This window comes from Rattus norvegicus, chromosome 14 (genome assembly GCF_036323735.1).
Source record: "Rattus norvegicus strain BN/NHsdMcwi chromosome 14, GRCr8, whole genome shotgun sequence".
NCBI classification, from domain to species: Eukaryota; Metazoa; Chordata; class Mammalia; order Rodentia; family Muridae; genus Rattus; species Rattus norvegicus.
Genome location: NC_086032.1, coordinates 101,545,892 through 101,561,105, shown reverse-complemented (window position 1 = coordinate 101,561,105; position 15,214 = coordinate 101,545,892). Strand labels below are relative to the sequence as shown.

General features: G+C 39.9%; 1 protein-coding gene across 8 annotated transcripts in view; it reads right to left on the bottom strand.

Annotated features, from left to right (window-relative positions):
- Usp34 (ubiquitin specific peptidase 34) overlaps positions 1–15,214 on the bottom strand; it is a 190,410-nt gene that overhangs the window by 116,414 nt on the left and 58,782 nt on the right. For 5 of the 8 annotated variants that reach the window (XM_039092231.2, XM_039092233.2, XM_063273409.1 and 2 more), the window contains 6 exons: positions 7,588–7,713; positions 7,304–7,433; positions 5,470–5,505; positions 4,944–5,074; positions 3,831–4,564; positions 688–902 (listed from right to left, as the gene is read on the bottom strand). In XM_039092231.2, coding sequence (XP_038948159.1) covers positions 688–902; positions 3,831–4,564; positions 4,944–5,074; positions 5,470–5,505; positions 7,304–7,433; positions 7,588–7,713 — 1,372 coding nt within the window. The remainder of the gene's footprint in view (positions 1–687; positions 903–3,830; positions 4,565–4,943; positions 5,075–5,469; positions 5,506–7,303; positions 7,434–7,587; positions 7,714–15,214) is intronic. The other 3 variants (XM_039092232.2, XM_063273407.1, XM_063273408.1) reach the window with 1 other exon arrangement.

The following is a 15,214-nucleotide window of genomic DNA, read 5'->3' as shown; positions in this document are numbered from 1 at the left end:
ATAAATCTTTTTAAAAATACAAATTGGATGATTTACTTCAAGTAGCCAATTTAATCTAAAGATTCCAATTTACAAATAAGACTTTCTAATAAAATGTTTCTCCAAATCAGGTGTGGTCTTATTACTTTCAAGTTCAATTTAAGGTGATCTGACTAATCATTTCATTACCAGGTTAAAAAAACCCTTGTTCTTAGCAGTGATGTTTTCTTATCTTCCCAGCCCTCACTAAATCCAAGCAATCTGTACGTTTTTCTATAGATCTGATCACTATAGACATATCATATAAATGGAACCATACACTTTTGTGAAGATCTCTCATGTTGTATTTATCTATGGGTTCTAAATTACTAAAAAGAAGCTCTATTATAATCACATTTCCAAAATATATTTTACTTATCATTAATACGCACTGCCTTTCTCAGTTGAACATACTTGATAAAAATATAGATCCAATGGCAGAATAATTACTAACAATATAAAGAACCCTTTCTATACGACTCCAGTACCTCAAAATTAAAGGTCTCATCTATATCCAGGATGAAGCAATCAGAATGATTTTAGTCTCTTGAGAAAAAGCTATTGTTCAAATTATTTTAGCAAAACCACTTAAACATAACAGTAACAGTTCATTACTTTTAGCCATGCAGTTAAATGAGCCCTGCTTTGAACGCAGTCACATTTACTTACCTTGACTAAGATGCTCATGGTAAATCGATGCTAAATTGGGAAGATGTTGTTGAAGATGAGATGTTAGTTCTGCATGTGAATTTATCTGAACTAGTTCCTCTTCACATCCAGATTCTTCACCATCAAAATCAGCCATGTTTTTTTCTGATTTTGCACTGACCTGCGAGCTACTGCAGCTGACATCATCTGCACTTAGCATATCGTCAACCATATGTCTACAAGACACGGAAAAACATAAACTTAGTAACTACAAACCTTGTTTTAGGATGGGGGGATGCGAGGGATTAAATTCAGGTCCTACTGCAGGCTATGCAAGCACTCTTACCCCTGAGCTGTGTGGGAGCCCTTGGAACTGTAATTTCATCACACATCACAAGCATGGTTTTGGTTTTCAAGGCAGTCTCCCTGTGTGGCTCTGGGTGTCCTGGGACTCGCCCTGTAGAGCAGCCCAGCCTCAGACTCAGAGACCCGCCTGCCTCAGCCTCCCAACTACCGAAACGGAGGTTGTGCAGCACCATGCCTTGCTATGAACTTCTCTAACTCTTTTCTGTAACATTTAGCACAAATTATTATTATAATCAGAAGGTATTTTAAATAATATTATTAATACTTATATATACTATCATATAAATTTAAATTCATAGTGAAACCAAAGAGTTTGTTTGTATTTGTTCATTCTCAAATGAGAGAGCAGAGACAAATAGAGCAAGCAGTGTGAGGGAGGCAGAAATCTAGGTAGACTCGACATTACCTGAGGGAAGACTCAAAAGCATGGATCAACAGCACACCACAAACTTAACACGGACAATGCCCTGCACTTAACCCTCAGCACCACCAAAAAACTTCCAGTCTCCAGCTAACTTTGACAAAGCTCCATTGGAGTGGCACATATTTCTAAGCAATATCACACGTGGTTCTTTTCAAGATATCAAAGACAAAATGAAAACAAAGCAAGGTTCAGGGTTGATTCAGAGACTGACAAGCTATAGATTATGGAAAAGGCCTCAGGAGAAATGCAATTATTAAAACTTGAGAGGTAGACATTTAAAATATTATTACTATGGACAACATCTAATCTTTGAAAGGCAATGTCCTCCCTGCGCCTTAGCTTTACCATGCACTACCTGTTGGGTCATCATCAGCACTGCTAGAGACAGTTGGTAACGTACACATCTGTGTGAGGCAGTAAGAAAATGTTTTCATCAGTGCTGATTTAGCTCCCACAGGGATAATTACACAATGCCTATCTACATTTTTATCCTGTTCTTGTTACAAATGAGAGGTACTGGCGTCTTCAGACAGGAACTGAGGATGCTGCAACAGCATAAACAACATCCGAGAGGCACTCAGGCCGACATAAGCTCAAAACAGAAGAGTCCTCTGGTTCGAAATGTGCATGGTGCCAAAAATAAGAGACACTGTCTTGATCTGATAGCTCAGCAGTTAAGAGCACTGTCTATTCTTCCAAAGGACTCAGGTTCAATTCTCAACACCTATATGGTAGCTCACAAACTCCAGTTCCAGGGGACATACTTGCAGGGGAAGCACCACTGCACATAAACTAAAAATAAATACATTATTAAAAAACTAAAGAAACGGGGCTGGGGATTTAGCTCAGTGGTAGAGCGCTTACCTAGGAAGCGCAAGGCCCTGGGTTCGGTCCCCAGCTCCAAAAAAAACAAAAACAAAAAAAAAAAAAAAAAAAAACTAAAGAAACCGTGTCTGAAAAACTTGAATACCTTTACAACGAAAAAAGGAAAGTTACATATATACAGTTCACTTAACTGAATTTTGGAAAATTTGGAAAAATAGTAATTCTCTCTTAGAAATATATTCTGAGTCCGACAAACCAAACATTTACCTCTCACCATCAACCTAAATATATCTACTTACACTGACAATAGACCACAGGTGAAAAGTTAATTACATATTTGTGGCAAGCATAATAGTTCATGGAATTCTCGGGGTTGGGGATTTAGCTCAGTGGTAGAGCGCTTGCCTAACAAACGCAATGCCCTGGGTTCGGTCCCCAGCTCCGGAAAAAAAAAAAAAGAAAGAAAGAAAGAAAGAAAAGAAAAAGAATAGCTCATGGAATTCTCACAAGCAAACCCATAAGAGCTCCTGTTGTTGCTGTTTGCTTTGTTTTTCTAACAAAGGTTTCCAGTCATGGTGGCACAAGCCTGTAAAACCCCAAGCAGAGGCAGACGGATTAGATACTATCTCAAAGAAGAATAAAAGGAGGAGGAGGAAGAAGAGGAAGAAAAGGAGGAGGAGAGGAAGAGGAAGAAAAGGAGGAGGAGAGGAAGAGGAAGAAAAGGAGGAGGAGAGGAAGAGAAGGAGGAGGAGAGGAAGAGAAGGAGAAAGAAGGAAGAAGACAAGGAGGGAGGAAACTAAAAAATTTAAGAACTTCGTCCTACTTAATTCCGCAAATAAGAGAACAACTTACTATTAAATACCATAGATAGACTTCACAAATACAAAACCTGTTACTGCGACCATCCTTACTAATAACCTAAAATTGATGTTTTTCATCAACATTTAATCTGAATTTCCACACGTGGTCTTACATGTGCTTTCAGAAAATTGCTACAAAGAGTTGGGGAGATCCAAATTTATGCTGTCTGGTACAGTATCTGCTGTGTACCTGTGGCCATTACACAGATGTACTGTGATGCTAGCATATACACTGAGGGGAGCCAAGAACACAGCGAAGGAGATGCTTACACGGCACAAGCAAAGTACTGGACTTAAGTCCCAGCTTTGTGAAAGCAGACAGACATGCACAATGCACTGCTTAAAAAGAAAGCACTAAGTGCTCCAGTTTTGTACTGGTTCTGTATTTACCATCTTTTAAGTATTGCTTAAATAAAATATGCAACTAAAATGAGCCTTCCTTTCTTCAATGTTGTGGAGTGAACCAAGGGCCTTGGGGTACACTAGCAACAATCATATTCTTAGCCTTTGTTTTGCATTTTTTTAAGCTGACAATAAAATTTAATATTACCTATTTGAAAGTTGCATTTATATTTTGCATTGTATCACTCCTAAATAGTATTTAACTAAATTAAATAGCAATTGAAAAATTCTAGCAATAGATCACTAAAAGAAATACAAACTAGGTATTTATTTTTAAGCCTGCTTACCCATCGTGGTGGTGGTGGTGGTGGTGGTGGTGGTGGTGGTGATGGTGGTGGTGGTGGTGGTGGTGGTGGTGGTGCTGTGGACCAATGAACTGCCGACAATTAAACAACTCATTCCCAATAGTCTCCCCAAGGAAGTCCCCACTTCGGGTGATGCAAGACTCCTGAGAACCTTGTGCTATGTGAGCAGAACTCATTTCCCCTGAAATATCATGTTCTGGGTCTTCAGAGTGAGCACAGGCATCTAGCATTCGTATTCGGTTATCCACGGACGGCAAGGGCTCAGTGTTAAACACCAGGTCCTTTCCTGCTCCGCCATGTGTCCCATTCCTTTCAGATGTGGCTTGGGATTCCCCCAAGCAGATGGCTGCTTGGTTTTCTAACTTTCTGTTCCGCATTTCTGTTCCACAAGTATTTTTGGGAGGATTGTGAGCATGATCGTCATCGTCATCATCATCATCTTCTTCTTCATCATCTTCTTCTTCTTCTTCATCTTCTTCCTCTTCTTCTTCCTCCTCTTCCTCCTCCTCCTCCTCCTCTTCCTCTTCTTTAAGGGCCTCAATGTCTGCGATGTCTTCGGATTGCAGCTCACTCCCAGGGCTCCCCGCAGACTGGCTTGCATGGCTCGAGTTGACTTCATGGCTCGACCCGTCACTCTGCCCACTACTGCTACCAGGCCCACTGCTTCCGTCCTCGCCACTGTTGGCGGTTTCATCAGAGCTCCCTTGCATGGATTCCTGTATTTACAAATACAATTAAAACTTCACATCAGCTAACAAGAAAGAGACTGGCTAATTTGATCTTATTGATTCTGAGTGTCTGTATGCACGTGTTGGGGCATGCGTGTGGAAGACAGACAGCTTGCAGGAGTTGGTTCTCTTGCACTGTGGCTCCGTCCGTCTTGGTGGCAAGTGCCTTTACTTCTGCACTACCTTTTGGGCCCCACAACATACTTTTTAAAAATGCTGACAACAGCCCCGCCATGCTTCTTTAAACACTACAAAATATATATAAACCTCCAAAACCATCAAAAGTCCTATGCCAGGATGGTATTTACACTGTCAGTTCAAAGAACAAACGGCACCGATCTTTACGTCTCTGCAGAGACGTCCTCACCTCTGTGTCCGACAGGCGCTGCTGCACATGCTTGTTTCTATTGATGAGCTGCTCGTCCATTTCAATGTCACTGGCTCCACTCTGATGGGTGTCACTGTTATCACTACTTTGAGGACTCGCTGCAGGGGACCCTAAAAATAAATTCTACATTTTAGTTTCTGATTTGAATTAGCATACATCTGATAGGATACCAGGCTTTGATTCCTTGAATTATTTATCGAAGCTTATGCTAAGCGGCCAAAAATAAAATCTCTAAATACTAATGATTTTAAATAAAACTGGTAAGAGGAAGTGTGGGGCTATAGCTCACTGGTATAGCTGTTTGCGGTCTAGAAGGCTTAGGACTACTGCAAGAGAGATTTTTTTTTAAAAAGATGAATAGTTTATAGTTTAAAAATATGTCTTTTTCTCAAAATATTGTGACTGTAGCATAAACTGAAAACTTCATACTACATAAAATCAACAAGCTCAAAGATCACCAGAACTCCAAAGTCACACTGCCATGCATTTCTAAGGCTCGACTTACAAGGTGAAGGAGCTGCTCTTCTAAGCTCTTCTTCCTCTGAAGGAAAAGGAAAAAACAGGAGGGAAACATTCTAAGTGACTGAGCTTCTCTGAGATAGCACAGACGTTTATGTAAGTAAGACACAGTTAAGGAAGCCCATTATTGTGGGTGCCTGCACAGAAAATTCTAGAACAGAAGTATATGTCAAAAGAAAACTTAGGATAAAGTATATAAACTTTTAGAAACTCCTTCAAAATTACCCATACACGCAACCAAGAAGTTAGAAAAACTCCAAAGGTGGGACTGCTGTGTTCTAGTCTTAAAATTACTTAACAAAACATTTTGTTCCTTTTCCAAAGGAAAGAAAAATTAACCATGAAAAAATTTACTAACGTCTGAAAATATACGTTGTTTACAGGTTCAGCAAAGAACAGTACCCAGACATGCTTTCTTAGTTGTCTGATACACAGCCTGATACACAGGGATAGGTTCCTATCCCAAACACAGCACTGAGTGAAGATGAACTAATGTGTACATGTTGACAATCTTTTATCTGAAATACATGTGATTTTAATGTGTCTCAGATTGTGTTTATTCTAGAATTTTAGAAGTCTGAAAAAATTCGTTTTTGATTCACATACTTCTTACACAAACGTCCGTTTCATGGCTTACGAACACAGCCTACAGGTTCTTTACATACTACCTGTAGTGCACTTCTGACTAGACAGTCAGCAGCCACATCAGTAAGGATGTAGACTTCCAATGTGTGAGAACAGTCTTTACCACAGAGTTGTGAGGTTTGGAGCCTCCTGAGCACTCAGATGAGGAGTGAACACTGAGCACTCAGATGAGGAATAAACACTGAGCACTCAGATGAGGACTGTACACTGAGCACTCAGATGAGGACTGTACACTGAGCACTCAGATGAGGAGTGAACACTGAGCACTCAGATGAGGACTGTACACTGAGCACTCAGATGAGGACTGTACACTGAGCACTCAGATGAGGAGTGAACACTGAGCACTCAGATGAGGAGTGAACACTGAGCACTCAGATGAGGACTGTACACTGAGCACTCAGATGAGGACTGTACACTGAGCACTCAGATGAGGACTGTACACTGAGCACTCAGATGAGGACTGTACACTGAGCACTCAGATGAGGACTGTACACTGAGCACTCAGATGAGGACTGTACACTGAGCACTCAGATGAGGACTGTACACTGAGCACTCAGATGAGGAGTGAACACTGAGCACTCAGATGAGGAGTGAACACTGAGCACTCAGATGAGGAGTAAACACTGAGCACTCAGATGAGGACTGTACACTGAGCACTCAGATGAGGACTGTACACTGAGCACTCAGATGAGGACTGTACACTGAGCACTCAGATGAGGACTGTACACTGAGCATTCAGATGAGGAGTGAACACTGAGCACTCAGATGAGGACTGTACACTGAGCACTCAGATGAGGAGTGAACACTGAGCACTCAGATGAGGAGTGAACACTGAGCACTCAGATGAGGAGTGAACACTGAGCACTCAGATGAGGAGTAAACACTGAGCACTCAGATGAGGAGTGAACACTGAGCACTCAGATGAGGAGTGAACACTGAGCACCAGATGAGGAGTGAACACTGAGCACTCAGATGAGGACTGTACACTGAGCACTCAGATGAGGACTGTACACTGAGCACTCAGATGAGGACTGAACACTGAGCACTCAGATGAGGAGTGAACACTGAGCACTCAGATGAGGAGTGAACAAATGTACTAGCAGAAAATACCTGACACCTTAGTAATAACTCAAAATGGGAACAACTTACTTCAAACTACAACACGCTTGACTCACCTTTCTTATTTCCAATGGGCATATTAGTGTTTAACAAAGATGCAAAAGAACTCTGCTTCGATAGCTGAGCCTTAGCTGCAAGTGCATTATTCCACAAAGCTTTAATTAACATGGATGCCAAGTACAGTGTCTAAAAGAGAGAGATTAGGGTTAGCGGCACTGGGTCAGAAATCTAAGAAATTTAACATTTTTTTAAAAAACCGAAATGGCATTAAAACAGTACATGAATTCAAGTGAAGCGACTACAGAAGACAAAGCACACAGTGTCCTCATGTGTCTATTACCTGCTCAGTATGAACGCTCGGCTCAAGAGCTGAGACCAGATTGAGTAAATGTCTAAGTGGCACAGGATCCAGGTTCTTGATGAGTGAAGGGAATAAGTCATGAATATACCGACTACAGTGTTTCAGCTGAAACAAAGAGACAAACATTTAACAAAGTGCCCCAAGTAAACTAACCAACTGACATAAAAAAACCAGGTTGAAAAATCAACAAACATTTCATACACTGGAAAAAGAAACCCTAGTATCAATGCCAATAACATAAAAATAAATAAATAAAATAAATAAATAAATAAAATAAAAAACAGAAGGGACTGGGGAAACATACGCATAGAGTGTGAAACCCTGGGTTTCATCCCCAATACTAAGAATGATGGCTATAATATTGGCAATTAAAGCAAAGACGGGGGCTGGAGAGACGGCTCAGCCCTTGCTCAGCACCTGGCTGCTCGTGCAGAGGCCCAGGGCTCAGTTCTCAGTGCCCACACGGCCATCAATGTATCTCCAGTCCCAGGGAATCCGAAGCCTCCTCTGGCCTCTGTTGGGCACTGCACACATGGAGTGACATGTAGTGTGCAGACATACATGCAGGCAAAATATCCACATACATAAAAATAATCAAATGTTTAAAAAATGATTTGAAAAAACAAAACCAACAAAACAAGTAACAAGCAAAATGTTTCCAGGTAGATTATATTCTGATTACTAAAGTTTTACAAATATTTAACAATTTCTAAAGAACTACTAGAAATGCTTATAAAAATGATTCAAGACTAAACAAAATGATAAGAAAAATCTGTTTAATAAAAAGTACAAATCTAATATACACAAGAAAAATGTAATATTAATTATGAATGTCATAGTTAGTATTTTATATAATTTACATATCAAATTTAACTTTGGTAATAAAATATCTTATCTTCAGATGAAAATATCCAAAAGGAAAAAATTATAAAATTTCATAAGAGGCAAAAAAGCATTATAGGCCCCAGTTTAGGTCTGTATTTTATGAAATCCAATTGTAAAAGTACAGAAAGTCAGACATTCTATCAATGAATGACAACAAAGTCACAGGTTACACAAAGAAACAGTAAGGTCACCAGGTTAATATATACAGTTAGGCTAGGGCACAGGCCTATCTTAAGAAAGAGTAAAATCGGTGTGGCTACTGCATAGTCTGAGACAAGCTTGGGCTCATGAAATACTGCCTCACCAAGAAAAGGGGAAGAGGAAAAGAAGACGGAAAGAGAAAAGAGGGAAGGGGAAGGGAGGGAAGGGGAGGGGACAGAAGAGGAGAGAAGAGGACAGGACAATTCTATTTCAGAAGGCTTACCATCATGACAGCAACTGGACAAAGACTTTTTTCAACACCTACATTATAAAACCTTTCTAAAGCACAAGAGTGGATGGAACATATCCTTAATCCCAATATTTGAAAAGCAAAAGGAGGTGGATCTCTGTGATTTCCAAACCAGCCTGGTTTACAGATCAAGTTCATCCTACACATACCACACACACACACACACACACACACACACACACACGAGGGGGGTTTGGGGGATAAGAGCTACGCCTATCTCTCTTAGTGTACACAAACACACACTCACACACACACACTTTTAAGGGTAAATGAAGCATGCAAAATATGTAAGACCAGCAAGATGGGGCTGGAAAGATGGCTCAGTGGTTAAGAGCACTGGCTGCTCTTCCAGAGGTCCTGAGTTCAAATCCCAGCAACCACATGGTGGCTCATAACCACCTGTAATGAGATCCGATGCCCTCTTCTGGTGTGTCTGAAGACAGCGACAGTGTACTTACATATAAATAAATAAATCTTTAAAAAAAAAAAAAAAGACCAGCAAGATGATCGATGACAGCTACATGTGCTTGAGCCAAGCCTGAGAACCTCCTCAATACCTAATGGTGTACAGAGAGAACTCATTTCTGCAATTTGTTCTCTGATCTCCATACGTATGCCCTTCCCAACAGTCAAATAAAAGGGATTAAAAAAAAAGAATCTTCAACAATACAGTGTTTGAACAAAGATCATCACTAGGGAATTACAAAACAAAAAGTTAAAGAGAACACCTAGAGATAAAAATTACAATAGCTGGAATGAAAAAAAATACACTATTTGGGTATTTCTCAAAACATACTATGGGGGTTCAGAGATAGGTATGAGCTACAAGAAAGAAATCAGAGCTGGAGAGACGGCTCGTGGGTTAACAACACTCACTACCCTTGCAAAGGATCCAGTCAATAAAGAATACATATGCATCCCAGGCATGACAACAGGAGTTCAGATCCCAAGCCTCCACATAAAAACCAGGCACAGCAGACACCTGTAATCCTAAAACCAGCCAAGAGACAAGAAAGTCCCCAGGGATTGCGGGCCAAGCTAGTCTGCCTGACTGAGTGAGCGCCAGAGTAAATGCAAGACCATGAATCAGAAAGGAGGGAGGGACGGACAGATGGATGGACGGACAGACAGACCAATCACAGGTAGAGAGTAAGTGAAAAATACACCTCATACAGCCCTCAGGCCTTCATGTGCATATACTTGTGCATAGCTACAGGTAAACAAACAAAAATACACTTGAATACACCACATGTTCAGAATTAAAAGAAAAACCAAAAATCCAAAATAACTTCTCTACAAAGCAATTACATGTACAACCAAGGCAAAGTGAGCCCCCCTTCCCAAAACTAGTAAGGACACATTAATGACCACCAAATGGGGATGGGCTGGTTGAAAGTCTATACAAAATAAGTCAAAAGAATTAAAAATGTGAGCTGGAGAAATTACTCAGTGGTTCAGACCACTAGCTGCTCTTCCAGAGAGTGACTCTCACCGAACTCACGACCTCCTGTCATTCTAGTTCCGGGGACTCCTACAGTCCCTCCTGGCCTCTGGGAGGACCGGGCATGCAAACAGTACATAGACAGGAAAACATCCACACACATAAAACAAACCAAAAAAGAGAAAAGAAACGTAATGGTTAAAAGGAGGCAAACCGCCATTGCGAATGCTACACCCATATCCTCAAGTCCATCTTACTTTCTACCAAACACTTCTCTTTCTCTTAGCCCTAGGCTTAAAATCTGTATTAACTGGAATAATAAACTCTAAATCTATTTTAAACAAAGAAACAAACAAAAACATATTGTGTCAAAGAAGACAAGCATCACAACACTTCTCCAAAACCCCCAATGGCCTAAAATTAGGGCTGCTTGGACAAAATCCTAAAGAATTAAAAGAACAGCTTTTGTTTCTTTTTTTTCCAAAGAAACGAAAAAGAACATAAATTCCTGTATGGCTTTCAAAATAACACACACTGAAATACAATAAAGAAGCCAATACAGGATATAAAAATGAAATTCAATAAAGAGATATTGAGAAAGAGACTAAATGATGCTAAAAACAAAATTCAGTAACATAAGCAGAAGTCATTAGAAAGTCTCACAGGCAGAATGGACCAAGCAGATGACAGAACATCAGAGCTTAAGAAGAAGCTGGAGTAAGAGCTGTGTTCAGGTAAGAAGAAAGCATTTAAACTGTGAACAGTAAACACTGTCAAATACCATGAGAAAACCAAGTCTATGAATATACAACGCAGAAGGAAAGGGGAAGGATCAGTACTGTAATATCTGGCAAACAGGAATTTAAACTAAAAAACTAACATAAAGGATAGAAAATATTTTCAATAAAAGCAAAAGAAAAATCTGCGAACAGTCCGCATGAGCAAAGGCCCACTGGCGTACAGAGACATACAGAAGAGCAACGATACACAGGCCAGAAACGAGCGAACGACACAGTAACCCACAGCATGTAACTAAATTAAATACAGGGGCTGGGGATGTAGCTCAGTGGTAGAGCGCTTGCCTAGGAAGCACAAGGCCCTGGGTTCGGTCCCCAGCTCGGAAAAAAAAAAAAAAAAGAAAAAACAATATTAAATACAAGAATTCTTTTTAAAACGCGGAGAGTGTAAGGCTCATATAAATGCAGCCCTGTCACAGGAACAGGAATCTGAAAACTCAGAACGGCAGAGAAATGCTCATTTCAGGTTCTGATGACCACAATTATCAACTCAGGCTACCATACCCAGGAAAACTGTCATAATGATGGGAAAAGAAAACTATTACAGGATAAAAGCAGTCATTTCAAAAGATAGCTATGACCATAAGACAGTTCTAAAGAGGACATCCCAGAGAACTAATTAGATTAAAGAGAATAATAAACATTCTCAAAGTTATAAGGGAAATTTAAAAATTAAAAAGTTGCAACTATAGTTAAATGAAGATTAGTAAAACACTGAAAACTATAAAAATCAACAAAAAGGGTTGGGGATTTAGCTCAGTGGTAGAGCGCTTGCCTAGGAAGCGCAAGGCCCTGGGTTTGGTCCCCAGCTCCGAAAAAAAAAAGAACCAAAAAAAAAAAAAAAAATCAACAGAAAATGAAGTGTTACTAAAGATCTTCCACAAGTAACAATACATATTAATGGTTTTAATTCTCCAAATAAAAAAAGAACGAAGTTAGAGCTTGAGAGATGGCTTAGTGGTTAAGAGCACTAGATGGTCTTCCAAAGGACCTGGGGTTGATTCTTAGAACTCTCATGGTGGCTCACAACTGCCTAGAACTCCAATCTTAAGGATCAATAAGTAATTCTAGATTCCCATGGGTACTGGATGCATTTGGTGCACAGCTATACAAACTGGTAAAAAATTAATACATATAACCTATCTTAATTTAAAAAAGAAAAAAACTAGCAGATTAGATGACAAGCCAGGCTCCAAGTATTTGTGTCCCCACCAAGTATTTGATGCCTCACCATCAAAGCCAGACATTGTTTTAGGATGAACAGAGACATTCCAAGCAAATGCAACTGGGGAAAGAGGTGGATCAGTATTCTAAGAGTTGACACAGTAGACTTCATACCAAACAGATGAAGTAAAATAGAGAAGGTTATGTCAGATGGCCTTAATCCCAGAACTGGGGAGGTTCAAGTAGGCAAATCTCTAAGGTCTGAGGGACGCCTGGTCTACATGGTCAGTTCCTGAGCAACCAGGTTTACACAGAAAGAGGATGGTGTTAAATATACAAGATCCTAGAGCGGTGTTTCTCAGTCTGTGGGGGAGACCACTCTGGAGGTCAAATGCCCTTTTACCAGGGTAGCATAAGACCATCAGAAAACACATTTACATTATAATTCATAACAGAAGCAAAAGTACGGTCATGTAGTAGAAACAAACATAACTTTATGGTTGTGGGTCACCATGACACGAGGAACTGTATCATTAGGAAGGTTAAGAACCACTGCACTAAGGAGAGATGTGGGTTAGGTAAAAAGTAAAGCTGAGAGAAAGAAGAGCCCATACAGTCAGCAATCCCTGGTATACACCACGACTATGCAAATAGCCTCAGTTAAATAGGTGCCTCAGGTCACTGAGAAAAGGATGAGTTTCTGAACAAATGAGTCTGGGAAAAATATATTAAATGACAAAAAAAGGATTATGTACGTTTCCTTAAACCAAGATAAATTTCAGTTATATCCAAGATAAAAAGTATAAAATGCTAACAAAAAATATATAGGAAAAATCGACATTTAATTCTAAAGGGTAATTTAATTGTTTTATAATCTTAGAGGAATAAAAGCAGTTTATCCTTTCTTATTTTGTTTTATTTTCTTGTTTTTTTTTAAGACTGGGTTTCTCTGTACATACACTCTGTACATACAGTGGCCTTGAACTCAGAGACCTGCCAGCCTCTGCCTCTTGTTGCTGGGATTAAAGGTGTGTGCAGACACTGCCCAGCTAGTAAAAGGATTTTATGACACAAATGTCACAGGCCAAAAAAACATTCAATCACAATTCTGAAATCACAAACTTTAGTGTAGACATAAGCGCTGGAGAGATGGCTCAAGGGTTAAGAGGGCTTATTCTTTCAGAGAACTGAAGATCTGTTCCCGGCACCCACTTCAGACAGCTCTTACCTCCCTATCACTCAGTTTGAAGCGATCCAAAGCCTCTGGGCACCTGGAACCTCATCAGTCATGTGGCGCTCACCCCAGACAGGGCACACACACACACTAACATGATAAACTTTAGAGAACACTAGATACAGGAGACATTGGGTTGGAATATGGAACACACACACACACACACACACACACACACACACACACACACACACAAAATCAAAGGCTGGGCCACTAAGATGAACTCCCATAAGCTTTTCTTTGACCTCGTGTGTATGCCATGGCATATGTGCCCCCTCCCTCAAATAAATGTTTAAAAAGAATATTCAAACAAGGCAACTAATAAACATCAAAGAATATAAAGATATTTCCAGAAAATAAAAGCTATCAACTCCTTTCATAATACAATAAGTGCAAAATAAGATACTAATATCTTCTCATCCATGAAATTTGCAAAAGAAATAAAAACCAAGCTTAATGGCAATGCACAGTGCGCTAAGGACGGAGCGGCACTGCCTTGCCCTGTTGGGAAGAAGAAAGCACAACCTGCTTTCCTGTCAGTCCTGCTGCAGTAGGAGCTGCTACTACACAACAGCTTTGGACGACACGGAAGGAGCAACTACCACACACTACCTCACTCTCCTTTAAAAAGAGGACTTATGGGGGTTGGGGATTTAGCTCAGTGGTAGAGCACTTGCCTAGGAAGCGCAAGGCCCTGGGTTCGGTCCCCAGCTCCGAAAAAAAAAAAAGAAAAGAAAAAAAAAAGGACTTATTTATTCATCATATATAAGTACACCTTTCTGAAGTGATGGAAATGTTTTTAAGGTTTATTTATTCTATATGAGCACACTGTAGCTGTCTTCAGACACACCAGAAGAGGGCATCAAATCCCATTACAGATGGTCGTGAGCCACCGTGTGGTTGCTAGGATTTGAACTCGGGACCTCTGGAAGAGCAGTCAGTGCTCTTAACCTCTGAGCCATCTGTCCGAGAATGGGACTGATTATTTTCCACCTAAATTATGGCATATCAGAGACTTAAAAAGACTATTAACTGGCTACAGAGATGGCTCCCTAATTAACAGCACATACTCCCCTTGCAGAGTCCCTAGATTCAGCTCCCAGCACCAACGGAGAAGCTCACAACTGCCTGTAACTCTGATTCCCGGAGATCTGACACCATTATTCCTTTTTTGGTTTTTGCCTCCACAGGCTTCTGAACACACATGGTATGTGTGTGTGTGTATATATATATATATATTTTTTATCCAGGCTGAATATATATGTATGTGTGTGTATGTATGTATGTGTATATATATATATATATATATATATATATATATATATATATATATACATATATATATAAATATATTCATATTCATCCAGGCTCACACACATAGAAACTCAAAATAAATCTCTTGAAAAATATACAATGATAAATGAGATAGACAAAGACAGACAGACAAGCTGACTAAACTAATTTAACTGATTTTAAGCTGTTCTTATACCTATAATCCCCACATTCGGGAAGTTAAGGAAAGTTTAGTTCCAGGGTAGCTTAAAATACACAGCAACGTTGCCAGAAAAAAATAAAGCAAAATGACACAAGAAATGAACACTTGTCTGTTGGCATGCATTACCTGTAAAATCAAG